The sequence below is a fragment of the Monodelphis domestica genome, chromosome 2 (assembly GCF_027887165.1).
Source record: "Monodelphis domestica isolate mMonDom1 chromosome 2, mMonDom1.pri, whole genome shotgun sequence".
Classification (NCBI taxonomy): Eukaryota; Metazoa; Chordata; class Mammalia; order Didelphimorphia; family Didelphidae; genus Monodelphis; species Monodelphis domestica.
The window spans coordinates 526,763,676-526,791,147 of record NC_077228.1 but is presented as its reverse complement, the minus strand read 5'-3'; the positions used below and the strand labels follow the sequence as shown (position 1 = coordinate 526,791,147).

At 40.9% G+C, this 27,472-nt stretch overlaps 1 protein-coding gene across 10 annotated transcripts in view; it reads right to left on the bottom strand.

Annotated features, from left to right (window-relative positions):
* COL26A1 (collagen type XXVI alpha 1 chain) overlaps positions 1 to 27,472 on the bottom strand; it is a 279,104-nt gene that overhangs the window by 227,918 nt on the left and 23,714 nt on the right. For 2 of the 10 annotated variants that reach the window (XM_007485940.3, XM_056819849.1), the window contains exon 1: positions 1,138 to 1,202. The exons of 6 other annotated variants lie outside the window; for them this stretch is intronic. In XM_007485940.3, coding sequence (XP_007486002.1) covers positions 1,138 to 1,139 — 2 coding nt within the window. In that variant the 5' untranslated portion in view covers positions 1,140 to 1,202. Of the gene's footprint in view, positions 1 to 1,090; positions 1,203 to 27,472 lie in introns of those variants that run through there. 2 more of the 10 variants (XM_007485942.3, XM_056819850.1) reach the window with 1 other exon arrangement.

The window sequence follows — 27,472 nt, the reverse complement described above, 5'->3', positions numbered from 1 at the left end:
CAACAAAAAGCCGTGGCCTCTGATTAATGAAACAAAACCAAACATATCCTAGGAGAGGAAAGCACTACTGTCTTGACTTTGTCAATCTTCTTAGGATAATTTGCTCTAAAATGTGTCTTAGTTGGACCAAATTTTGATCATATTCTCCCAAAGAATACACTAATAACCTCTCCTATCAAGTTTGGCATATCTATAGATTGTGGTTCTCCCCTAAAACTTCTATCCACATGACAACTGTAACAAGTTATATTTTTGTTTTTAAAAGGATAATAAAATGGATATTTTGCTTAGCTGTGATTAGCATTTAAAGCACATTTTAAAACCCAGTAGTACTGTTTTGATAAGTAGATAGATTTTTCCAGACTTCCCTCATACCATTTTTTGAGCTATCAATTTCTTTGCAATAGTTAGAAAGAATTTAAGTAAATCAAAGGTGACTTTTATAGGAAATGATGCCAATCTGAAATTGTGCCACTACCAACATTTTCTTAAAAGCCTGAGCAGTATTAGGATCCAAGTTAATTTGTTTTTAGTGGCTCAAAGGAGGTGGACGGTTCTCCCCCTTGAGATAGACAATAGTTTTCCCTGGGTGTGAAGATGTCTAGATAAGCATATTTCTAAAACTGTTTTTTGCCCTAAAGGGTTTGTTCTTACTGTTAGCAATCTCTCTAGAGCCTTCCATCATCTCAGGGAATTCCAAGAGTCTTTGCCACATAGTTGATCCATAGATAGATCATGAAATCATAGAATTTAAGAGTTGGAAGGGATTACTTAGTACTCCAGTCCAAATCATACATATAAGAAATCCCAATTCTAGTATGTGTGATAAATGTCATCTATCCTCTGTCTGAAAACCATCAAGGAGGGGGAACCCAACACCTCCCAAAGCTTCCCAGTTCACTCTGGGACAGCTCACATTGCCACAAAATCTTTCCCAACATCAAACCTAAATTGGTCTCTTCATAACATCTTTCTATTGCTCCTGGATGTGCCTTTTTGAGACAAAAACACCCTAGAACAAGCACAATAACACTTCCATATGACTAAACTTCCAATACATGAAGATAGCTAGCATGCCCCTCCCTATTACCTCCAGCCTTCCCCTATACATGCCCAGTTCCTTCAACCAATCCTCACATGATATGATCTCAAATCCCTTCTCCCTCCACCTTGCCCTCTTCTTGATAATATCCAACCACAAATATCCTTAAATTGTGACACTCAGAACCATATGGTTCAACTAGGGCCATAGTATGTGAGCTCACAATACTCCATTTTGAAATATTGTTCCCTAAATAAGTTAGACTGAGAGGTCTAGAGTATGGCCTTTTATGTATGTAGAGGTTCTCATTTTAGAAAATATGGGCCAAGAAGCATGTCATTTAAAAGCCAGATAGAACATGGGAGTTGTTGGCATCTCAGATGGGACCCATGAGTGACTTTTTATTAAGAAATGTCTCGAAACTTTTGAAGTCATGAGATCACAGTAGACAATAGTCTCCATGGGATCAACCCTTCAGTCTATCAATTTTGAGAAGAGCACAAAGGAAGACTATGACTGGGCTTCTTCAGCCTCAGTGATCTGGGCATTTCCTTCTTATTGTTAATAGGAATGATGATACATCTAGAATTTTTCAAAAGGAGTTATAGCTGAAAGAGATGGTGACTCTGTTTTGTGAGGGGATTAACTCAGCATCTTGCTGAGTGACCTGGAGTGTCTGTACTTTGGGGAGGATTGGAGAATAGGAAGGTAATATGAGTCATGGTCTCCAATGTCCAGAATCTTTATCTAATAGTATGGTAGCAAGAGAACTTTCCCAGCTGGTTTTATGAAAGTCATGCATCTCTAGAAAAGAACGAAAGCAGACCATCTCCTAGAACATGCTCAGGAGTTAGCCTGCTTCCATCACTAGGTCAATAGACCTCTTCTCTACCCACCTTAGAAAAATCCCAAGAAATGTTCTTCTAGACCTGTCATGGAGAAAATACTTAGCAGGTAAGCATGATGAGTTATTTCACTCATGATACTTCTCTCATTAAAAATGAGGTTTTTTTAAAGAATAGGTCCTTTCTAGATTCAAGTTATCAACATCTAAATCCAGCTGATGCTTAATCGGAACCATGAGGTTAAGGTGCCAACAACTCCAAGTAAGGCTGCAACTACTTTTTGAAGGCAGTGTCTTCTCTCAGTGACTGTTAACAGGAGACCAAGACAAAGGATGGGACTGATTGCAGAACAGACCCATGAGGGCCAAGGGAACAGACAAACTCAGGAGCTAAGGGTAAACTGAGCCGACTTAAAATGATCGAGAGGAGAACCAAGCTGAGAAGGGTCTAAAGGAAGGAAAACCAAGAGCAGAAGCAGCCTAAGAAGCTGGATCACAGATGATATGGTTCACACACTTTTAAATTGTGGACCATTCCAATGTGGTAGACCAGTCACAGTTGGATTTTGACCCCGAAATAGTATCATTTCACTACTCTTCCAGCATGAAAGACAATGCCTTGTACTGGGGGGAATGCAACACAATCACAGTCAGACTTTATTTTAGAGAAATACCCAGTAACTTGGGGATGGGGGGGAAAGATGTGCTAATTGTTAAAAAAAAGAAAGGACGATTGAGGCAGCCATATTTGAACCTAGCCCTAAAGATAGCTAGAGGCCCCAAAACAATGATTAAAATATTAAAGTTCAAAGGACCAAGGGCAGAATCTTGGGGCACAGAACTAGAGTTCTCCTTCCAAGTTGCCACTTACTATTAATGAAAGAATGAATGCATAAGGCATTTGATTTGTTTGACTAAAGATGTTTGTACTAGGGGTTTTCTATTTCTTTCTCAATGGGGATGAGGGTAATGATATGGGAGAAGGTTTTTGGTTTTTTTTGGTTTGAAAATAAAATAAAAATTAACTGAGAAGTGTGAATCTTGAAATTTCTCAGACTTGTGAATGTTAAAAAATTCCCCATTGGGGAATTCTCCATTGGGACAATTCCCTATTGGGACCATTCCCCATTTGGACAGTGAGAACTCTACTTAGATCAAAAATGTGAAGACCTCTACTCCACCCATACTTAAGCCTACTTTACGGGAGAAAACTCCCTGCTGAACAATGAAAAGTACTTAAACCCATACTTAAGCCATGCCTATTTTTAGAATTAATACAAAGGGGTGCTAAGTACCTATAAAAGTCAGGCAACTTGTGAACTTACAAGGAGCAAAGAGGAAAAAACTTACTCAGAGATTCTAGCCTACTCAGTTGTGGATTACTAAAAGGATTAGTCTACTCAGGTGTGAATTCAGAATGGGCTGTCCTTTGGAAAACGCCTACTGTAATTGGTAAATGGAAGAACTTAGGGGAGGTGACATAGGAGAAAACCCCCTATATAAGAAAAAGACAGTCTGTTGAAAGGGAGGCTCTTGAAATACAGGCTCTAAGGAGAGTGTTAAGAGGCTCTGAAAAAACAGTCTGGAAGGAGTCTCTTAGAAGAGGCTCTTGAGGACAGTCAGAAGAATGGAGAAGGATGGCTGGCTGAACTGGTGTCTATATCCTTTCTTAGATCTTGTGGTGAGTGATAAAAGACTGACTGATCTCTCTCTCTTAAGACTCAGGTCTAGACCATGTTGGCTTAAGGCCCTTCATATTTATTCCTTTTTTCCCTCTCTTTCTTCTTTCTTTGATTCCTCGTTGTATTATTAATTAAAATCTCTATAAAACCCAGTTGACTTGGGTATATTTCATAATTGGGAATATTTCCCTGGTGACCACCTTATCTTTGATTTAAAAACAAAACACTGTAGTGAAAACATATTTCCTGTGGTCACAATTTACTCACCCATTCTTTTATCTACAACAATTTAAGTCTTCCACTATTTTAACTCACTACAGTTTATGACCTTCAACTATTTAACTCTTACAGTTTATGGCATCCACTCTTTTAAATGCCACAGAAGAAGAATGTATACACACGTGAATAGATACCATTTACTGATTGATTGATTGATTGATTGATTTTTTAAATCCTTACCTTCCATCTTGGAATCAACATTGTGTATTGGTTCCAAGGCAGAAGAGTGGTAAGGAGTAAGCAATGGGGGTCAAGTGACTTGCCCAGGGCCACACAGCTGGGATGTGTCTGAGGCCAGATTTGAACCCAGGATCTCCTGTCTCTAGGCCTGGCTCTCCATCCACTGAGCTACCCAGTTGCCCCCAATAGATACCATTTATTAGGTGCCAATGCAAAAGTTATCAAAGTGGTCTAGGGAGCTAGTCTTGGAGTCAGGAAGTTGTGCCTTCAAGTCTTTCTTCTGACCTGTGCTGACCTAGCAAATCACTTAAACTCTTGGCAAATCTTGGCAACTAGACTATAAACCATAGACTTGCACTGATAGAATTTCTTCACCGATTCAAGTGAGACCACTGGTGCTGAATCACTTAAACCCTGGAGATACAAATACAGAGTCAGCTCTGTTCTCAAGGAATTTACATTCTAGTGGGAGAAAGCAACACATAGGAAAGAAATGGCCGCGAATGGTGTGTATTCTGGTTTGGGAAGCCATAAGGCTGGGATGGCAGATGGAATGTAAAACATAGTCTGCAGTTAGCTAACTCTAATGGGCCACATGAGTTTCTGTTCACTTATTTACGACTCAGCCCACATGAATATTTGGAGTGTAGAAGTCTCTAAATTTGTGCATCTCCTGTTTCTTTTGCTCTACCGAAATCCTCCTCTGTTCATTGAGCATGGCCCACTTTGATGCACGAACGCCATGCTGAACCATCTTGTGCCAGTGTCTCTCCTGCCTCCCAATTAACACCAAAGTTCTTCAGAGAGATCTTTTGTGTCCTTGCATTACTTCTTCCGACTTCCGTGTGAATTCTCTGTAAAATAGTCTTTTAGGCAAACATGATTGGCATTCAAACAACATGGCCAGCCCATTGGAGTTGCACGTTCTGCTGTACAGTCCAAGTGCTTGGCAGTCCAGTTTAAGAAAGTATCTCAGAGTCTAGTAACTGATCTTGCCAGGAGATCTTCAGAATATTCCTGAGACAATTCAAATGGAAGTGATTCGATTTCCTGGCCACGCGCTGGTAGATTGCCATGGTTTCACAAACATACAACAATGAGTTCAGTCCAAGTACTCAGCTGCCCTTCAGTTTGGGAGGCAGCCTAATGCCTCTTGTCTGTCACACTTTCCTTCCAAACCTCCCAAACTCTGAGCTAGCTCTGGCAATGAGTGCACCAACCTCATCTATGGGGGCAATGCTGAAGAGTATGCTGCCAAGGGAAGCAAGCTGATCCGTAGCATTTCTCCATTTCTGTAACTGATGGTTCTGCTTATGGAGGATGCAGTGCTGGTTGGTGGTAAGAACTCCTGTTTCCTTGGAGCCAATCATCAGGCCAAAATTGGCACAAGCAGCTGAGAATTGTTCCATGCTCTGTTGCATGTCAGTCTAAGAGGCTGCATCGAGTGCATAATCATCTGGGAACAGAAAGTCGTGTACCAACCGTCCCTCCACTTTACTCTTGTCTCGTAGCCTCTTCAAGTTAAATCATTTACCATCAGTATGGCAGCTGGCCTTGGTGCTGTTTTTAATCCTCACTGAAGGTGTCCCACAACATCTCCTGACTTTCTCATCACTGACATTGTCTTCAATCTACCTAAACACAATAAAATTTCATGGATGCATCCTTACAGCAAACATTGTCTTTAAGGGGCAGCTGGGTGGGAGTGAGAACCAGGTCTTGAGATGGGAGGTCCTGGGTTCAAATCTGGACTTAGACACTTCCTAGACACAGTATTGATTCCAAGACAGAAGGTGATGGTTTTTTTAAAAAAGAGTCTATCTGCTTTGGAGATGGTACAAAGCTGAAATGAATAGCTAACACAATGGATGACAGAATTAGGATTAAAGATATTGATGGTCACGGTATCTAGGTGACTGGAGGTCTGGTGTTCAAATGTAGACTCAGACACTTCCTAATGATGTGACCCTGGGCAAGTCACTTAACCCCAATTACTTAACACTTACCACTCCTCTGCCTTGGAACTGATACTTAGTATCTATTCTAAGACAGAAGGTATAAATACATATATACATATACGTGTGTGTATATATATATATTTTTTTTTCTATAATTATGGCCAGAATACAGCAAGATGACCATTATCCCTCCCCCGTTTCAGGTCCAACCCCTTAATTCAAAGAATTAATTGTATAAGAACAGGTAAAGAGAGGTGGGTAGACAAGTTTCTGTAGAAATTATCTAGAAGTTCTAATTGATTAGTGGGTCAATATGAGTCAACATCATGACATGGAAGTCAAAAAAATTAACTCAGTTTTAGGGACCATCAAAGTTGGAATATGCAGCGTCCAGTGAACGACACCGAAAGTCACCCCGAATCCTTCCCTGGTCATTCACTTTACTCATATATAGTAAGCACTGTGCTAGGTGTACAAAGACAAAAATGAAACAACTCCTGCCCTCAAAGAAGGTTCCTCTCCTGGGAGAGGGGAGCGAGTTGTGACATAAATGTAGACTAATAGATATTATATGTGTGAAATCAGCAAAAAAGTAGCTTCAGGGAGGGGTAAATCCACAAAGAGGAAAATCAGTAAAGGTCCCCTCGAGCCCTGAAGGGAAGTAGAGGCTGAAACAGTAAGCAGAGAGGAAACGCATTCCAGGCATGGGGACACGGATTGAGAAAATCCTTGGGGGCTGGAGATGGAAGGTCCCCCATAGGAAACAAGCACAAGCAAGCCAACTTGGCCAGAACTCAGAGTGCCTGGAGAGGACTAGTGTGTCACCAATCTGCAAAATTAGGCTGGCTCCAGATTATAAGCGAATTTTAAAAGTTTCCACTTGCTCCAAGCCCTTCTTTTTACAAATGAGAACCCTTAGTTATAAGGAGGTTTGTGACTTGCCCTAAATACATGGGTAGAAAATGCCAGAGAAAAGATTTGAACTCAACTAGATATTCTGTCCTACAGATCCAGTATTCTTTGTATTGTAATATGCCATCTTTTTAATATACACTTGTTATTAAATTACCTTAATAGAAATTAAAACCAAATAATTTTGGTAAAAAAAATAGTTGAACAAATTAGTTTGTAAAGTGTGCTAGAAAAATGGAAGGGGCAGTTGGATGGCTCAGTGGATGGAGATCCAGGCCTAGAGATGGGAGGTCCTAGGTTCAAAATTGGCCTCAGACACTTCCCAACTCTGTGACCCTAAGCAAGTCACTTAACCGCCATTGCCTAGCCCTTACTGCTCTTCAGTCTTAGAGCCAATAACCAGTATTGATTCTAAGATGGAAGGTGAGGGTTTAAAAAAATAAAAAATAGAAAAAGGGAACCCTGGAGTATTTGAACAGAGAAATCACATGGTCAGGGCTCTGCTTCATGAATATCAATTTGGCATCTCTGTGAGACAGACTAGAGAAGGGAGAAAAATCCAAAGACTACTGCAATGGTCCAGGTGAAAAATGATAAATCCTCATCTAGAAGGGCTGGAGTGTAAGAGGGTTAAGAAAAGTCTTTGGCAACTGATTGGACAGGGGCCAGGGGAGAAAGTGAGTGAGAGTGAAGAGTCCAGAATAACTTTTAGGTCAGGGAGACTCGATAGGATTAAGAGTGTTTAATTAAATTTAATAAACATTTATGAAATGTCTATGGTATGTAGAACACTGTGCTAAGCAATGGAGAATGTACAACTCTGACATGGAAAGCAACAAAGAGGCCAGAGAACACCTCACAAAGGAAGTGAAGTTTGAGTTGAACTTTGAAGGATGGGAGAAAAAACGCTGGAACACAGAGAACATAAACCTAAAAAAGGAAAACGAGGCAAAAAAAAATGCAAGACATGTCCAGGGAACAGGGAGTAAATACACAGGAGGCAGTAGAATGGGAGAAGACTGGAAATGCAGAGGTAGCAAATTGTGAAAGGTCTTGATTGTCAGGGAAAGGAGTCCAAACTTGACCTTACACATAATGAGTCACCACCGAAGATCTTTGAACAGAAGAATGAAACGATCGGGTTTATGAACAAGGAAGATGGGTCGAGACCAGTACAAAGGCTAAGTGGGAAGGAGAAAAGAGTAGAGGTCAGAAGGCCTCTTAGGGAGCTGCTGAAGGAATATAGATGAATGTTGAATGAGAACCTGTACTCATTGACTCATTGATTCAGAGTTGGGCAGTGGCAAGAGAACAGAGAATAAGGAATAGATATATAAGCTCGTGGAGGTACAATCAATGAGATACAGCAACCAATTAGATCTGAAAAATGAAAGGAAAGAAATATCAAATGGTTCAAACATGAGACGTTTTAAAAGGTCTTGTCACTACAGAGAGGGGAGAAGGACAACTTTAGGGAAAAAGATAATAAATCTGGTTTGGAGTATGTTGGTTTTGAAGAACTAGTGGGTGAGGCATCCAGACAAAGATGTCCTGCCCGGCCCTGGGGCCATGGGAGATATGGAACTCTATCCTCAAAAGGAAGGTTAAAGATGTGGGATCATAGGTATAGACGTGATTGTTTAAGTCATAGATGGTCAAGAACACAATTCTGGGGAACATTAGTAATGGTTGAGAAGACAGTGTCCATGAAGGGAACAGAAGCATAAGGAGACAAGACAATTATTAGGAGAGTTAATGAAGCCAACAGAGGAGGAGACACAGAGAAAGAAAGGGTGACCAATATTGGCAAATGCAGCACAGAAATGAAGAAGAAGGAGGAAGAGTAGGCTAAAAAGCCATTGTATTTGATGTCTTTGGTAACCCTTGAGAGAACCACTTCATTAAATTAGGATTGGGAAGATTGGATCAAAACTAGATGGGAAGGAGCTAGTGGAGAAAAACTATGTGTAGTTTGCCTTGTTTGGATGCCCATCCAAATAAGAGAAGTAAGTGGATGAAAGGTTAACTTTAATGTGTCATTTGATATGTAGGGAAGGAAAAAATGGAAAACAAACCATGGCCCACAATCATACAAGAGGAATGACAGCAGGCCATGGAACTAGGAGATGATGCTGAAAAAGAGATGTCATCTCAGCAAGCACGGGATGCCAGAAGCAGACTAGAATGTGGTGAGGGTCATATTGGCAATTGGCTGCAAAAATTCTTCAAAGGTTCTTTGACTTGGGCATAAATTTTGGATATAATTACATAATGGTGTCCATTAAAGGCCTTTTAGAAGGTGGTGTACACAATGGATGATGCACTGGATATGGAGTCAGGAAGACGACAGTTCAAAGCCTGATTCTGACACCAACTAGTGCGTGAACCTTGACCTCTATAAATGTCAGATTCCTTATCTGTCATGAAGGAGATTGGAATAAATAACTTCTAAGGTCCCTTCCAGCTTTAAATCTATGACCCTATGAAAAGTACTAGTGACAATCACAGAGACTACAATTAAGAACATGATACAGTTGAGTTCTGGCTCCCCCCAGAGGGTTGTGAAACAAGAGGAGTTGTGAAACAATCATGTAAGATGAGGCCCCTGTTTATGGCTGAGGTGAGTCCTTCATGGAAGGCAGGCACCTGAGCCTATACAGAGAGGTCCCTTTACTTACAAAAGTGAATGAAAGCAACCATGTCTGGTTAGAGTTAGGTAGCCACAAAGCTCTCAAACTCAATTAGACAATGCTCATCCATTTCCTAGTATTCTGTTAAACAGATTCTGAAATTTCAAATGGGGTTCAAATCCTAAGGATTGACACGTTCATAAATCCTCATATTTAGACACCACAGATCATCTAATTTAAAAACTACTTAAATAACATCTAAACATCTTCAACAAGTTGTCATCTTGCCTCTATTTAAAGACCTCTAATAACATGGAATTCACTACCCCATTTCCTCATAGCTCTAATTATTAGGGAGTTTTTATTTATATTGAACTGAAATCTGCCCCCTCTGCAACTTCCACTCATTGCTCCTGGCCCCACCCTAGGAGACCAAGCAGAAAAAAAATTTTAACTTTATTTCCACATGATAACAATTCACATATTTGAAGATAGCCATCTTGTTCTTCACATTCTCTTCTCTAAACTAAATATTTAGTTTTTTCAACTGATACTCAAACCATGGTATAATTTGGCATCCCTCCAGTAAGTACCCTGATTCCCATGTATCTGTTTCAACTTGTCAATGTCCCTTCTAAAACACAAACAATAACCAGGCAAAGTATTGCAGGTGTGGCCTAACCAGTGCAAAAAAGCACAGGACTTCCTCCCTCGTCCTGGGCTTTCCATGACTCTACAAGCTCCCTGAGGCCACATTAACTCTCTTGTCTATCACATAGGCAATATGAAGCTGAGTCATACTGAATTTACACTGCCATGCTCTGCGTCTATGAGTTCTTGTCTTCCTTGACCAGTAGGTACTAGTACCATTGACTTTTAAAAAACCTAAGTACAAGATTTCACATTTCTTACAAATGAATTTCATCTTCCTACCTTCCATTCACTGCTCTCCACACCTTTGAGATGCTTTTAGATAGTGCTGTTTTCATCCATTACTCTCACTGTCCCTTCATAGGTCATCATCATATTTGATGAGCATGGAATAGACCCTATTGTCTAAGAAACTAAAAATATTAATAAAATATTAAATATCAAAAATATATTTAAAATAGTAAACCAAAAAAGGCTTCAGAGTCCTCGAATACTCAACTAGAAACTTCCCTTGTCAACCTTGAATGATTTGATCCTATCAGCCAGTTCTGCACCTATCTAACTTGGCAATTGTCCACTCCACAACTATTTATCATCTACATGAATTACAAAGATATTGTTCAAAGAATATCTTAGAAGCCATAAGGTGTTTTAATAGATAAAGAGCCAGGCCTAGAACTAGTAGTTCTGGCTTCAACTCAGACACTTCCTAGCTGTGTGATTCTAAGCAAGTTACTTCTCCCCATTTACCTAACCCGTACTACTCTTCTGCCTTGGAATCAACACTTAGTATCAATTCTAACACAGAAAGCAGAAATTTTTTCAAAAAGAATATTGCAAGAGAGGCTAAAAAAACCTAGCTGAAACTCAACAGAGTATATCCAGAGCCTCTCCTCAATCTACTCTAGGTCTGGAAACCTTTTTTGTAAAAGGAAGTTAGTCTGGCAAGACTTGCTCTTAATAATTAGTCTTCTTAGTCACTATTTTGTAGATGTCCCAAACTGTTCCTCAAATCATCTGCTCTATGGCATTTTACAACAAATAGATATCCATTGAATTCATCAAGACTTAAATTTAAATTATTTGCCTTGTTCCACTTTTAGGAAATAAAGATTCTTTCCATCTCCAGTCCCATGGCATCTTGTCTCTGCTGAACTCAATTCTTCCAAGACCATCTACAACAAACAATTCAGTCTCCTCAATCAACAAAATGTCATTCATGTGGTTCAAGTTATTTGAACTTTTCAAAGGCAATTAAGAACTCTCTTGTACTCCAAAAGCCAAGAGGACATGGCTAGGGAAACTGTAATGTTAGGGCACAGTTTAGGCATCACAGAATCACAGAATCTCAGTCCAAAGAAACCTTAGAGATCATTTAGTCCACTGGTGAATAGGAATTCCCTTCACTATGCTACTTACAACTGGCCAAACATGAAGATTTTTAGTAAAGAGGAATCCCTGCCTATCCCCTGCCCTTCAAAGGCAGCACTTTGGACATCTCTAATTATAAGGAAGATTATGGTCACAAGGAGTGTAAATCTGCCAAATGCAATTCCTATGTATTGATTCTACTTCTACTCTCAGGTACCCAGCTTAACTTAAGTCTTCTTTTCTGGAAAATATTCCCAGAAATTTGTCCTCTTCTTTTCCCCAAAAGAGCTTTTTTTTAACCCTATTTTATATCTTAGTAGCAACTCTAAGGGACAAGGGCAAGACTTAGGCAAACAGGGTTAAGTGACTTGCCTAGGGTCACATAGCTAGGAAGTATCTGAGATCACATTTGAACCCAGGTCCTCCCCAAAAAAAAGTATTAAAAGCATCCTTTTATTGTCCCTAGACACCCTCATTTGTCTCATCTTATCCTGAGTTCTATAATATCTGGACTGTTCATTTAAGACTATGCCATGCTTCTGTGTTTACATTTCAATACCTGACCTTGCTGTTCTGTTAAGTCCACATCTATTTAAAAAATGAAAGCTGGCTCTGAATACTTACATGTACAAATCTGCCTCTTTAGCCAATGTGCCCTTTCTCTCCTCCCTGGAATGGTTTCTTTAGGTGTTCAGAATTTCATTCTTAAGAGTTTCTTCCCTTCTGGAGCTAACTAACTTCCTTGTAAAATGCGAGTCCCTGGGCTCGTACATATCCTTCCTCAGAACCCTTTGAAATCTGCTCTCCAAAGATCCAGGTACCTGTTGGACTATGCCTGGGGTGTCTCTGCTTTCAGAGACAGAGTAGCCGCTTCCCTCTCCACGTTCCTCTCTGTTTCAGCCATCATTTCCTTCTCATGGAAGAAGATTTGGTCCAGAATTGCATTTCACCAGCTCCTCTACATTGTGATGGATACAATTATCCTTAACAAAAAGCAAAGGGTGTCAGCAATCAGCTTTGGGCAGAAACTGGAGAGCTCTGGCAGATGCCCAGATGGCTGAAGTCTCTCTTTCCTTCTACATCACACCTCCATGTGAGGCTGAGGATCTTTTCCCCAAACACTGAGCTATTTTCTCTTTCCTCCCCTAATTCTTGACATGTTTCATTAATTGTCTAGATTGAAGGAATGGAAAGAATGTTCGATCAATAATGCAAAATTAAACTTAAAAGTATATAGTGCATATATTGGGGGGGGGGGGAGCCATAATCAGTTGTCACACATTTGTCAGCCTACCATTGGCTATATACCCACCATGGGTCTCATTATGTTTAGAGGGTAACTGTTAGTCCAAACTTGTTACCCTGAATTAGGATCTCTATTTTGCCTTGTTTCTTACTCAGATATTTGAGATGACAGGCTTTTATCATTGCCTTTTTTCTCAGATTTTGCTCTCATAAATTTCTAAGTGTAAAAAATAGACTCGAATACAGGACTACAATCCCCATGAGCCTTTGCTCCACTTCCCCAGAATGCCTTGTAATCTCACCTGGGCCAAGATCGAGAAGGTATTTAAGCTGATTCAAAGGCTTTTGAGGCCTCTCTTGTCTCTCTTGGGTGGCTTGGACTTCCGTTTTGGGGCAGACATGGCGCTTTCCATAATGTAGGTGAGGTTGTGTGTCTAGACCTCCCTATGGCCTAGACACGTGTTTCTTATCCTGTATTTTCTTTAATCTTTAACCTTTAATAAACCTCTAAAAAATATAATACTCCTTGCAGAGAGAACTAATTTCTACCTCATACCAGTCTCCCTATATTCCATAAATTTTAATCATTATATAAGTATCTCTATGGTTAGTCTTCCAATATCGCAGTTATGCCCCCATAAGCCTGAGCTTAGCAGATGTATGTAGGTAGAGTAACCACTCCCCCTGCTCCCTTCATTTCCAATTTAAAGTCCTCTTGTTTAGATTTGCAAGAATCTAGGCAGATACATTCTCCCCTGCCCTTGACAGAGAACTCAAATTGTGGAGTGGAAGCTGGAGTTTCAGGAAGCATGGGCATGGAGATGACTGGGAAGTGCTGCCCAAAGCTCCCGTGTCCCAACTCTTGTAGCCTGGGCTCCAGTTAATGAGCATTCACCTTATCCTGCCCTGGTCTCAGGTCTACCATGCTGCTTCTTAATATCTTCATGGCATGACATCTGTAGCTCCATCTTTGCCCCACCCTCACCTTCCTTCTCTCTTTGTCTTGTCTCTGTCTCTCTCTCTCTATCTCTCTGTGTCTCTGTCTCTGTCTCGTGTCTGTCTCTCTGCTGTCTTTCTGTCTGTCTCTGTCTGTCTGTCTCTGTCTCTTTGTCTCTGTCTCTCTCTGTCTCTCTGTCTGTCTCTGTCTCTCTCTGTGTCTCTGACTCTGTCTTGTGTCTGTCTCTCTGTCTCTGTCTGTCTGTCTTTCTGTCTCTCTCTCTCTGTGTCTCTCTGTCTGTCTCTCGGTTTGCCTCTGTATCTCTGTCTCTCTGTCTCTCTTTCTCTCTGTCTCTCTCTCCCTGTCTCCCTCTGTCTCTGTCTCTGTCTCTCTCTCTCTGTCTTGTGTCTATCTCTCTGTCTCTGTCTGTCTTTCTGTCTCTCTCTGTGTCTCTCTGTCTGTCTGTCTCTGTCTTGTGTCTGTCTCTCTGTCTCTGTATCTCTGACTCTCTCTCTGTCTCTCTTTCTCTCTCTCCCTCTGTCTCTGTCTCTGTCTCTCTCTGTCTCTCTGTCTCTCTCTCTCTCTGTCTCTCTTTCTCTCTCTCCCTCTGTCTCTCTCTCTCTCTGTCTCTCTCTCTGCCTCTCTCTCTCTCTCTCAGATATCTCTTGTCCCAAACACTCCTTGGTCATCACTCATCACTTTTCTATATGTGTTTTCTTCCCCTAGTAGAACGTAAATTCCTTGAGGGCAGGGCCTCTTGCTTGTTTGTTTTTATTCCCCTAGTGCCTTGAACATACTAAATAATTAAGAAAAGCTTTTTTCAAAGAGTCTTTTCCAGGCTAAGAAAATGTTCCTACATGTTAAGCTATATTCCAGAAATCCAAATCCTGTTCTTAGACACCATCTTCTTAAGCAGCTCGAGTTCCCGCCCACGTCCGAATCTCTCTCTCACCTCTGAAGTCCCAGCCTTCAACTGGCAGCAGTGTTAAAAATATCACCTGGGCCCATTAAGTTTCCAGTTTCTTGCCCAAGGCTTCACAGCTCTTGGGAAATGTTTTCTAGCTTCCTTCTGGCAATAGCATTTGTTCCCACCTGGATTACCAGAAGTAGGTGGTGGTCATCCATCTTGGAAGCTTCCCTTTTTCACTGAGAAGATATTTCTATTGTTCATTCCTGGTTTGCATACCTTTGCCTTGGTCCCCGTCACCAGGCAAACCAGCCATGATTCCTCATCTCTTCTCTCTCTAACCCTAATTCTAGATGTTCTCATACTGATGCCACTTGATCCGAGTTATTGTTCCTTGGAGGGCCAGCAGCTGCGTCATCCTTGGAGGGTCGACTTTCTTCCTCTTTGAGAAGAGCCTCAGAGCGGATGTTCAGCTCCACATTTTCTAGAGAGGTTTTCTCTTTCCTTCTCTGCCACATTATTCTATCATCTAACCTCTTGATAGCAAATCAGGATGCTGTTCTCTCTTCTTTTCCTTATCTTTTTCCTTCTTTGTTTTAACACTGAGGTTCTTTGTTGGTTTTTTAAATAACCCTTACCTTCCAACCTGGAATCAATACTGTATATTGGTTCTAAGGCAGAAGAGCGGTGAGGGCTAGGCAATGGGGGTCAAGTGACTTGCCCAGGGTCACACAGCTGGGAAGTGTCTGAGGTCATATTCGAACCCAGGCCCTCCCATCTCTAGGCCTGGCTCTCAATCCACTGAGCCACTCAGCTGCCCCTTCTCTCTCTCTTTAATTAAACCTTTACCTTAGAATTAATACAGTGTATTGGCTCCAATGCAGAAAAGTGGTAAGGGCTAGGCAATAGGGGTTAAGGGATTTGCCCAGGGTCACCCAGCTGGGAAGTGTCTGAGGCTAGATTTGAATCCCGAATCTCCTATCCCTAGGTCAGGCTCTCAATCCACTGAATTACCCAGCTGCCCCCATCCCCACCCCCCGCCATGTTGCTCATCTTGAGGACACACGAAAGTACCTTGAAGAACAAAAACCATGTGAATGGAGTGAGTGATAGATAAATGGCTCAGGGGATTGAGATAGGAGGTCCTGGGTTCAAATCCAGCCTCCTACATTCCCAGCTCTGTCACCCTGGGCAAGTCACTTCATTCTCATTGCCTAGCCCTTACTGTTCTTGTGCCTTGGAATCAATAATACACAGTATTTATTCTTTTCTATTTTCTATTTTTATTATTTCTATTTATTCTAAAACAGGAGCTCAGATTTAAAAAAAAGAACCACATAATGGACAGCCAAATTCAGTGACCTTCAAGGACTAGCCTTAGCATTATGGGCAGGATTCTATGAATGGTCTCTCCTGAAGTTTCAAGAGAAAGGGGGCATCTTTCCTTTGACGACCACATCTGGGGCCATTCAATGTCTCTTCAGCCCCAACTCTGAAAAGAGTGTTCAAACAGCCTCTTCATAACATCAAGCACATGAGGGGTGTTGTTCTTGGTAAAGGTATTGTTTCCTGCAAACAATTAGCCACAGAAGTATTTCCAAAGCTTGCTACCTTTCTCCCATGCTGCCTCAATCAATGGCGGTCATTGGTTTCCGGTGTTCACTTGGGGGAAAAAAATCAACGATAAAAATCCATGGAATTTAACTTTGTTGAATATGACTGACTGTGCGGAATTTGGCATTTGATACCCATGCAGTGGGGAAATCAGACACAATTACAACCAAGCATGTCTTTTGGTGAACAGAAAGCCTCCCGGGATTAAATCCATTTCAAAAGAATGGAGGATCTGGATCTGAACATTTCTCCACAGCTGGACAGCCTGTCACTAATCATCTCCTGCCTTCAGATTTCTCCAAGTAGTTTCTGCTTTATTATCTCATGAATTTCTCCATTTTGTTGCAAGGAGCAATCTCTTCGGGTGATTAAAAAGATCCAGGGGCAGAAATGAAACATAATAGTTGCCTGATGCTCCTAACCCACTGTTTCCTTTCAACCCTTGTCATTGGTTTCTAGCTTTGTTTTTCCTACAGGCATTCAACTTTGCCTTTTCCTAAAACATACATATTTTAGAAGCAAATCATGGTTCTTGGAGCACTGAATCATATGCCCATCCATTCTGAAAAGCACAATTATTTTTGAAAATCCTGGTCTAAAATAGAAGAAATACAGGAGACAGGAAGGGAGACCAGGAAATGGCCAGGAAGTACCCAAAAAGAGTTAATTTCCCACAGTTAAGTACCTTATTAAGATACTTAAGTTAATTGACTTAAGTACTTTACTAAGGAAAAAGCTTAGACCTTGGGAAGCACTGGGCCAAATCTCTTCAACTCTTTAGATGATAACTTCCTTAAGGGAAGGGAAAGGACTTGCAGGGCAGACAGAATATTGGGCTTGAAGTCAAGATCCAGGTTCAAATCTGGACTCTGACATACACTAGCTGGGCAAGACCCTTAACTTTTTAATGTCCCCGGCAACTCTAAGACTATAAATTAAGGCTGCTGATCTGCCCCAATGGAAGAACTTTTCACACTGGGAGCTAAACTCACAAATGCCAACCAAAAGGTGCAGGCTGATTTTTTTTGTCTGTGTTCTGAATCTCTGTGATGTATCTGACTAGAGTCTAAGTTCCTCAAGAACAGGAACCGGGGCTTCTACTTCTCTGACTCTCTCACTGTGCCTAACATTGAGCCTTGCACAGCTATTGGTGGTACAATGGCTCTGGAGCCAAGGTTTCCTGACTGCCAGGGCAATGCTTTTTCTGCCATAGTTCAGTAACTGGAACCATGAAACCCAAACTACACTCAAGTGTTACAGACCATCCCCCGGGATTGTTACCGCAACAATTGTTTGTAGTGGGTAAGAGATTTTACCACTGAGTCCATTTTTATAATCAACAAACATGAAGGAAGTTAGGTAGCTCTACTGAAAGGGAAAGCCCCCCAGTTTAGTATTCTACTCAAATATCCAATTTCCTAGGCGATCACCCCTATTTTCTGACCTGCCTCTACTTCCCTCAAAATCTTGAAATTCACCTTTACATTGACCTATGTCCTTGACTTTCTTGACCCCTTTTCCTATCACTCCTGAAATGGAATTTCTGCTGGCCCTTCACTGCTATATGCCAATATTTTTACTCTTACCAACTCGATTACTCAACTACTTATTCTGCTTCCTTCATCATCTGTTCCCCAATCTTCTTTTTCAAGATACCTATACCTATACTAGAGATGGCAGGTCCTGGGTTCAAATGTGACCTCAGATACTACTTCCTAGCTCTGTGACTCTGGACAAGTCATTTAACTTCCATTCCCTAGCTCTTACTGCTCATCTGCCTTAGAACCAATATACCGTATTGATAAAGAATGATAAAAAGTTTTTAAAAGATAGCTATGGGGGCAGTTGGATAGCTCAGTGGATTGAGAGCCAGGCCTAGAGACGGGAGGTCCTAAGTTCTAATCAGGCCTCAGACACTTCCCAGCTGTGTGACCCTGGGCAAGTCACTTGACCCCCATTGCCTTGCCCTTACTACTCTTCTGCCTTGGAGCCAATACACAGTATTGACTCCAAGACAGAAGGTAAGGGTTTAAAAAAAAAAAAGATAGCTATGTCAATAATTCTGCTCTCACCACTCAGTAGAGGCCCTTCCCCAATGAAACACCAATAAAAAACTCCCTCTTCTTCCCTAATCTAGACTTCATCTTTTACATCACCTCCCATTCTTACTCCACAGCTTTACCTTTTACCAGTATCCCATCTCATATCACAATCCATCCCCTCCTGCCTCTTCCACCAGTTTTCCCCTTTTATTACCCCCTCTTTCCTCCATTTTTCTCTTTCCTTAACCATTGGTTCCTTCCCTTCCTGGGTACAAATATGTACTTCAAACAAAATAAAAATCTTTGCCTCAATCCTTTCCCTTGGTTTTAGTTCTATGCCCCCCCCCTCTCTCTCTCTCTCTCTCTCTCTCTCTCTCTCTTTCATAGCCAAACTCTAAAAGAAGCTTCCAGTAATTGTAGCCTTTACTTCTTCTCCAATCACTCACTATTCAACACATCAACACATTACATTCTGATTTCCAATTTCATCACTCAACTGAAGTCACTCTCTGTGGATCATCCTCTCCTCCTGTATATACTTCTCCTTCCTTGGTTTTCCTGATGTAGCCCTCTCCTAGTTCTCCTTCTACCTCTCTGCCCACTCCTTCCCAGTTTCTTTTGTTAAAATCATCATTCTGTCTGGTCCTCTAAATTGGGATGAACTACAATGTTTAGTTCTGGGCAAATTCCTCTTCTCTATACTGATTTCATCAACTCCCAAATGGATTCAACTATCATGTAAATGAAGACAATCCTTACTTCTATACATCTAGCTCTAAGTCTCTTTCCTGAACTCCAGACCTGCAGAACCAAATAGACAGCACATGGATGTCTCAGAATCAACATGTCCAAAACAAAACTCATTTTTCTCCCCTTCTCCTAATCCCCTATGTCTGCTGAGGTCACCACCATTCTTCTGGGCACTGAGATTTACCATCTTAGAACCATTCTCAACTCCTCCACTTTCCCTACTTCTACATAACCAGTCAGCTGTCATGTTTTATAAATTCTTCATCCACAATACAGCTCCCTAGATGAGAACATTATTGCCTCTAGTCTAAATTACTACAATAGTCTCTTAAGTGGTCTCCTTGATTCACGTCTCTCCCTACTTTGATCCATCCTTCACTCAGCTACTAAATTAACTTTCCAAAATCACCCATTTAACCAGCTAACTCTGCTAATCAAGAAACTCCAGTGGATTCCACTTGCCTCAGGGATCAAATGGAATCTTTCCCACTTGGCTTTTAAGTGCTCTTCCTAGTCTGGTTTCAGCCTACCCTCCTGGGCTTATTTCACAAACTCCATGCTGTAGCTTGACTGGCCTTATTGCCATTGCCCATATACAATATTTCATCTCCAATGCAGAGTATGCTCTTCCTCCTGACCCCACCTCTGGGCATCCTCTAGCTTCCGTCAGAGCCCAACTCAACGGGCACCTCATACAAGAAGTCTATCTTGAACGCCTCCCCCTCTATTTGCTAGTGCAAGTTTCCTTATAAATTATTTATATTGTATATCCTAATTTTCTGTGCACATGTAAGGTCTTTGAGGGTAGAGATTATTTCATTTTTGTCTTGTTATTCTAAAAAGTTAGCATAGTGCCTGGCACATAGTAGACATTTCATAAATGTTGCTTCTTCTCCTTTTTTAAAAAATACTTACCTTCTGTCTTAGAATCAACATGAGTATCAGTTCCAAGGCAGAAGAATGGTAAGAGCTAGGCAATTGGGTTTAAGTCATTTGTCCAGGATCACCCAGTTAATAAGTATCTGAGTTAGATGAGAGATCAGGACCCTCACCTCCATGCTTGGCTCTCTATCCACTGAGCTTTTTTAATGATTGAATGAATAGAATAAGAAGCTGATTTGTATGCGTTAAAGGCATTTTAAGAAGCCTTTCCATATGGCTTTTTTGAAGCCGGATGTCTACTGAATATCTGAAATAATAATACAATTATTGTGACTACTTGAGTATTCCTATCTCTTGGACTCAGTAAGAACTCCAATATGAAAGAATTCAAAGAGACAGGGTTATTTTAAGACACATGTTCTTTGAAATAAATACATGTTTATTAGTAAGTTCAAGAAGTTATGTTGGAGAATTAAATTCCCAACTCATAGAAAGCAGCACTTTGTGCCACTGAATGATCACTTTCTTAATTTTAATTTTTCTTTTAGGGTTTAGACTAAGCTTGAAAAGCCAGTGTGTAAAGCAGGCTGGGGTGCTCTCTCTGCCATCTTTGGGGCTTATGAAAGGAGATCTCTCTTAGCCATCCTGGTGCTTACCTATGTAAACCATCACTGGGCAAACAGTGTGGCACCACACCAATCAGGGAATCTGGGAACTCAGTCTCTTGGGCTCTGGCCCCTTCCTGAACTCAAGCTGACTCTTTGGCTGGGCTTACTTTGTCTGGCCTGATTATGTGAGTAGCTGAGTCCCCTGGTCCCTCACTTGAGAAAGAGATCAGGGCCCATGAAAAATCTAGGACCTAATGGAGCAAAATTAACTTGGTTGGAGACTTTTTAAGTGAGATAGGTTGGAAACCTTATTTCTCTCTTTCTCTTTACTAATAAATACTTATAGATTTAGTATAAAACCTTCAAGAGTAATTTTTATTCATAACACTTCCCTTCTATTTCCTTCACCAAATATGATGTTCTTTGGAAGGGAATAAACAGCTCTAAAATGCCTGTTGAGGGAATGTTATTCAAGACAAGAAAGGAAAGCACAATAAAGCACCTAGCTGCCCAGGGAGTGATCAAATCCTGGCAAACCCTATGCCCAGGTATCTGAAACAAAAATCATCATTATCACCATCATCACCATCATCATTATCATCATCATCATCATCATCACTGAACCATTTTCAGTGAACTCTTAATGGTCACAGAGTCTTCGGATCACAGGCAGCAATTTGGATTTTGATTCCTGGCAAAATTCTAAAATGCATTTCTAAAGGGATGATCTACAAACATCTGGAAAAGGATGTGGTGGTCACAAAGAGCTAGTTAGCATGGTTGCATCAAAAAACAAAGTCATGCCAGACTAAATTCATTTCCTTTTTTGAAAGGTTATTAAACTGGCAAAAAAGTGAAATCCTACAGACAGTGTTTACCTAGATTTTTCAAAATCACTTGATAAAAATCATTAATGCTACGCCTACTGAAAAGAGGAAGGGATATGAAGTAGACACCAGCATACTTAGGGAGAGTCTGATTTGGCTGAATAGTCAGAACCAAAGAATTATCATTAATGGCTCTATATACTTAGAAGGAATTCTCCCTCCAGTGAATTGTTCCAGAGATCTATGCAAAGACCTCTGTGGTTCATCATTTTTCTCGGTCCTTGAATGATGGCATATTTATCACATTTTCAGATGACAACCCAGGAAATATAACTAATTCATTGCATAACAGTCAAAATCCAAAACAATCCTGACAACCTGGAGCACCATGATGAGTGGAATAAGGTGACACTTAATCAGGATAAATGTAAAATCTTTACCCTTGGGCTCAAAAAATCAACTTCATAAGTAAGGTGAGGGAAGAATGGCTGCTGTTTTGGGGGAAAAGATCTGGGGTTCTGGTAGCTTACAAGGTTAAACTTGGTCAACAGTGTGTCTCCAGACAATCAAGAGGACAGAAGAAGACCTGAACTACATTAAGAGAGGCAGAGCTTCCAGAAATAAGGTAGCAGTTGATCAAACAACAAACATTTATTAGGTACCTTCTATGGGTCAAGCCCTGGGCTAGAGCCACAAAAACACAAATGAAGTTACTGTCTTCAATGAAATTCCATTTTATTCAGGAAAAACATCATGCACATTTAATATATGTAAAATAAATATAAGGTAATTCTGGAAGTCAAAGGATAAAAATAAAAATAAAATAAAAATCAAGGAGAACCTGCAGGAGTGGTGGGAAAGGGGATATGAACTGAACTTTGAAGGAATCCAGGGATGCTCAAAGACAGAGTTAAATCAGACGGGCATTCTGGACATGGGGGACAATCTGGACCAAGGTATTGTCAGGAGATGGAATGTCAAACATGATAGAACAATTTGATTGGATTGTACCATATACAAAAAGAAGTCATATACAATAACTTGGCTACCTTTGGGAAGGTAGGTTACAGCCAGTCTGTGAAGGGTTTTAAATAGCAGGATGAGGCATTTTCAGGGCTCCAGAACTACTACTTAATATTCTTATTTGGTGATTTAAATAACCCCATAGATAGCATGCGTATCCAATTGTCCTAGAATCACAGGAGGTCACTAGAGTTTACTGAACTGGGGAGTGATCAGGTCTTACCTGTACAATACCAGAGGATATAGTGAAGAGAGGAAAGTGTGGGGGGTAGAAGGATGCATAAGAAGGTTATTGTATCAGTTTGGGCAAAGAGTGATAAGGGCTTAGCCTACAGTGGTGGTCATTTGAAGGAGAGGAGACAGCTCTGAGAACTGTTGTGAGGGAATCATAGCAACCAATTAGATAAGAAAAGTGGAGAATGAAAAGTGTTAAATGACTCGGACATTGTGAGCCTGGATGAATGGATGGAAGATAGCAAGCACCAGTGACAGAAATAGGACGTCCCACAGTGTTCAGCCCTGGTCAGATCACATCTGGAATGCTGTGCTCAATTCTGGATATCACATTTTAGGAAAGGGACTCAGAACCTATGGGATAAACAGAGAGGGAAAGCCAGGATAATGAGGGGCCTCAAGGTCATGCCATATGAGGATCAATTAAGGAGAGAGGTTCTTAAATCTTTTTAGTGGCATGGACCCCTTTTCAGGATGATATTGTTAAATTCAAATAAATAATAAACAGGATTACCAAGAAAGCCAATCATTTTGAAATATGTTATCAAAGTATTTCTTTTAAAAATCCAAACTCATGGAAAGATCTGCAGGAATTGATGCAGAGCAAAATAAGCAGAACTGGGAGAGCATTTTACACACTAACAGCAATTTTGCATGATGATCAACTATGAAAACTTGGCTACTCTCAGTAATGCAGATCTGAGACAATCCTGAAAGACTTGTGAGGGGGGATGCTATCCACCTCCAGAGAAAGAACTGTTGAAGTCAGATGGATGCAGATCAAAGTATAATGTATAATTATATTATATTTATATATATATATTTATATATATATATATTTATATATATATATTATAGTATAATTCGGGGGGGGGGGGGTTGGTTATGTATGAGTGTGCTCTTATAACCATGACCAACATGGCAGTGGGTTTTGCACGATAATAAAAATAAATCTTAAATAAATCAAAAAATAAAAATCCAAGCGCACAGACTCCAAGTTAAGAACTTTTTTGTTAAAGAAAGCAGAGATGTTTAGCCTGAAGAATAAACTTAGTATTGGGGGGAGAGGAAGAATCCCATAGTAACTGTCTTCAAGCATCCGAAGCACTACCCCATGAATGAGGAGGTCAACCATGTTCCATTTGGCCCCAGATGTCAAAACTAGAAGCAACAGATACATGTTGCAAAGTGACTAATTTGTATTTGGTGTAAGGGACAACTTCCCACAAATCAGCTCCGATTGCAAGTGAACTGGGCCACCTCTGACCAAACTGAGTGCCCTGCAGGGTCTTCGAGTCAAGAATGAATGATGATTTTTCAAGAAAGGTATCAAGATTCTCTTCTTCATATGTGAATTTGATGAGACAGATTCTGCCATTTCTTCCACCTCTGAAATTTTGTGATTCTGGAAGAAGTTGGATAATAGGTAATAGGAGAGCACATGAAAAACCTTCGGAAGTTATTACAAATAAGCCCCCTACACTGTGGGCAGTCATCATTAAAAGGATAGAGCAGATAGAGTCAACAGGAAATATATCAATCCAGGCAATGACTGTCAACTCAAAAATTAAAAATGATTCTGAGATGTTTTCTAAATAAAACCTGCTCTTTTCTTGCTGTTTTTGATGCTGATTGTCTAAATCCTGTTCCCTAACAGGAAAGATTTCTAGACATTTTGCAAGTCTGCCCAGAATGAAAGTCTGCCCACAGTGACAATAAGTTAGCAGAGTGGGGCTATTCCAGCAATAAACTTTATGAAGTCCTTCATCTCTGCTGATTGTTATTTATCCTCTATTATTGTGGAATGGTACAGAGCTTTGAAAAGGAAATTTCAGTCAAACTGGAGGTTTAGCATGTAACCACAGTTCTCAGTAATGGAAAGAGACTAAAAAGCATAAGTGTACTCTGTAGACCAAACATGGTCCCCTCTAACAACACCAGTGTTTACTGGATATCTACTGTAGCCCAAATAATATGTTTTTCCCCTCGCAGCCAATATTCTTTGCAGTGATGATTCAATATGTGTTGAACAGTTAAGCTGCCAACATCACAGGATGGAGGGGAGGCTGATCCATGCGCAGTTCCCCATCTATGAGGGCTGCCATCTTTGTTGAGTTCTTTGTGAGTTCAGGGTCTGACATTTGCAGTAAGACTTATAATTGGCTGACTTTGTTTATTTTATGAATGCCATATCCAGAATATGCTAAGTCAAATTTACATTAAATAAAATCATGTATATAGAAATTTTGTGGCACACTCAGTGAAATTTGGCTCCCGTCCTTTGAAAACCACTAGTTTGTGGACAAGACCCTATAGATGAGGGAGTCAAAGAAGTATAAAAGAATCTGTGCCTTCAAAAACTCCTAGACTCATTAGAAATAGAAGCCATATCTATAAAAAATATTTATTCATGAATAAGACAAGAGAGCAGGAGAAGATGAGCAACCTGAGCTCCTCTTAAAGATGGCGTCCATGTGCAGTATGGACCCAATTCTGTTGTATGCTGTTGTTAGGAGAGTGACTCAGTTGCTAGTGGAATTGGCTTTGGAGTCTGAGAACCTAAACCCTATCTCACTTGTACTTCTTACTTCTTGTAAGAATTGGGGAAAACATTTGGTTTCTCTGGGCCTCCATTTCTTCATCTGTAAAATGGGGAGGTTGGACTCGACAGCCTCTAAGGTCCCTGTCAAGTCTAAATCTACAAAGCTTTGGCATTATGAATCTGATCAGATGCCACAGTGGGGCAGCCACAACCATAAAAATAGGTTTTCTGAGCTATTTGAATATTATACATTTGATTCCTAAGACAACCTTGGTGGAGTTGGGGTAGATAGTACAACTGTTATCACCTTCCTTTATAGATGAGGTTCAGGGGGAAGGGGCCTGCCCACGGTCACACAACCAGTTAGCTCTGGAGTCCAGATTTACATCCTGGTGGTGTCTTCTGACTTTAAGGCATAGGCCTTTTCTACATGGCCTTTCCAGAGAGCCAGAACTGTGGCCGCACACTTCTGATTTTAGATCCCTCTTGATTTTCAGTAGTTTTACCCTGACGAACGACAAGGGCATTTAAGTTGGTGTTACCAAAATTTAAGGATTCTAAGAGTTCATGGGATCTCTACCCACTCTTGAGATTTCTCAGAACAGGAGTAGGGACACTGCTAATAGTTTGGGGAGAGACCATGATGCTGTTCGAGGAAAGGCCTCTAGCCCTAGAACTCAGTTATTCCACCAGAAAATAACCATCCATGGAAACAAACATTCAAAGAAAGATCTGACAGTTTCACCAAGCCTGAGAACCTCAGAGGGGAAACTTCGAGTGCCCCATTTGGTCCCAAGGACGCAGTTACAAGGGCCTCCTTTGTGCTCCTCCTTAACCAAAGGCAGATGCTCCTGGGGCTGAGCCACTCACCTTCCACTCACCTCTTTGCCTCCCAGTTGGCTCCCTCTCTTCAACATAATACAGCTCTCCTCAGGATGCCTCAGGAAAGCCTTGGCATCAGAGAAAAGTAATTACAAGTTTTCCCTAGCAAATGAGGGGAAAGAGGCTGCCCTAAGATCTGAATTGGGTACTGCAGAACCCATTTTCCCCTTTCCACCCCTTCCATTTTCTTCCCATGTAATTTTGGTAGATGGTTCTCATGATGCTCTTTAGGAGAACCAGCCTAGAATGGATTCTACTCTGCAGACATTTGGCCCAGAAACATGTCTGCAGTCTTCTAACTACTCTGCTTTGGTGGAAGAAGCTATTTAGCAAGTTTCATTTGTCTGTGGCTTTCCCTGTGGAACTGAAAGAGAAAATTAATTCCATGTTAAGCCGTAGAATACCCCGGAGTGGGCCACCCAACAGTCACACATGAAAAAGCTGAAAACTACTGACTTGCATTTTTCTGACTCCAAAGGTTTCTTTTAATCAGCTCTACGGTGGTTTTGTTCTGCTTTTTGGTTAGAATTCCTTAGGAAAAAGGGGTTTTAATCCCTCTCTTTAAACAGTAAGCCGTCTCTTGACAACGAAGCTTGGAGACCCTTTTAGGTGCCCAGGAAGAAATGAGGGCAGCAGAAATCACTTGCTTTAGAGATGGAAGCTAGAAGAGTCCTTCCTGGAAATCATCTTCTTTAAGACCACCTCCAACCTGGCCGCCATGCTACCTCCTGGCCATACCAGCTACATGATGGTCTCTATTCCACCCTCTAGGACCGAGATGCCTGCCCAAGGACCCTAGGCTCTAGGTTTTTAACCATGTCCTGCCTGAACCAGGTCAACAGGTCATCCCAGGCATCCCCAAACCATGCTGACCATACTCTCTCACCCTCCTATTCCTCCCACTAGAACTCCCAACTTCCCAATTCTAGGTCCCCTGGATATGCAGTCTTCCCCCTTCTCAAATGTAAGCTCTTTGAGGACACTCTTACTTGTATTTGTATCCCCAGCATTTGGCACAGAGCATGTGGCACATGGTAATGCCCAATCCATGCTCATTCATTCATTCATTCACTCACTCATTCATTCATTCACTCATTCATTCATTCATTCATTCATTCATTCATTCATTCATTCATCTAGTTCAATGTCCTCATTTTACAGAAGAAATGACCACAGGCTGGTTGAGCTGCTTGTAGCTGCTCAGAAAGCTAATAAAAGAAGAAACACACACATATGTGTATGCACACACACACAAACACACCCAGAAAAATGAGGAATGCCCCATGGTTTGGCAACCAGATTCTTGCTCTCATATATCTCAATCTTCAAGTGATTCAATGACAAGATTTTAGAGGTGAAAGGAAGGTTAGGTCAACTAGTTTAGCCTCCTCCCTTCTGCCCCCTCCCCCACCCACCTTCTATTTTACAGA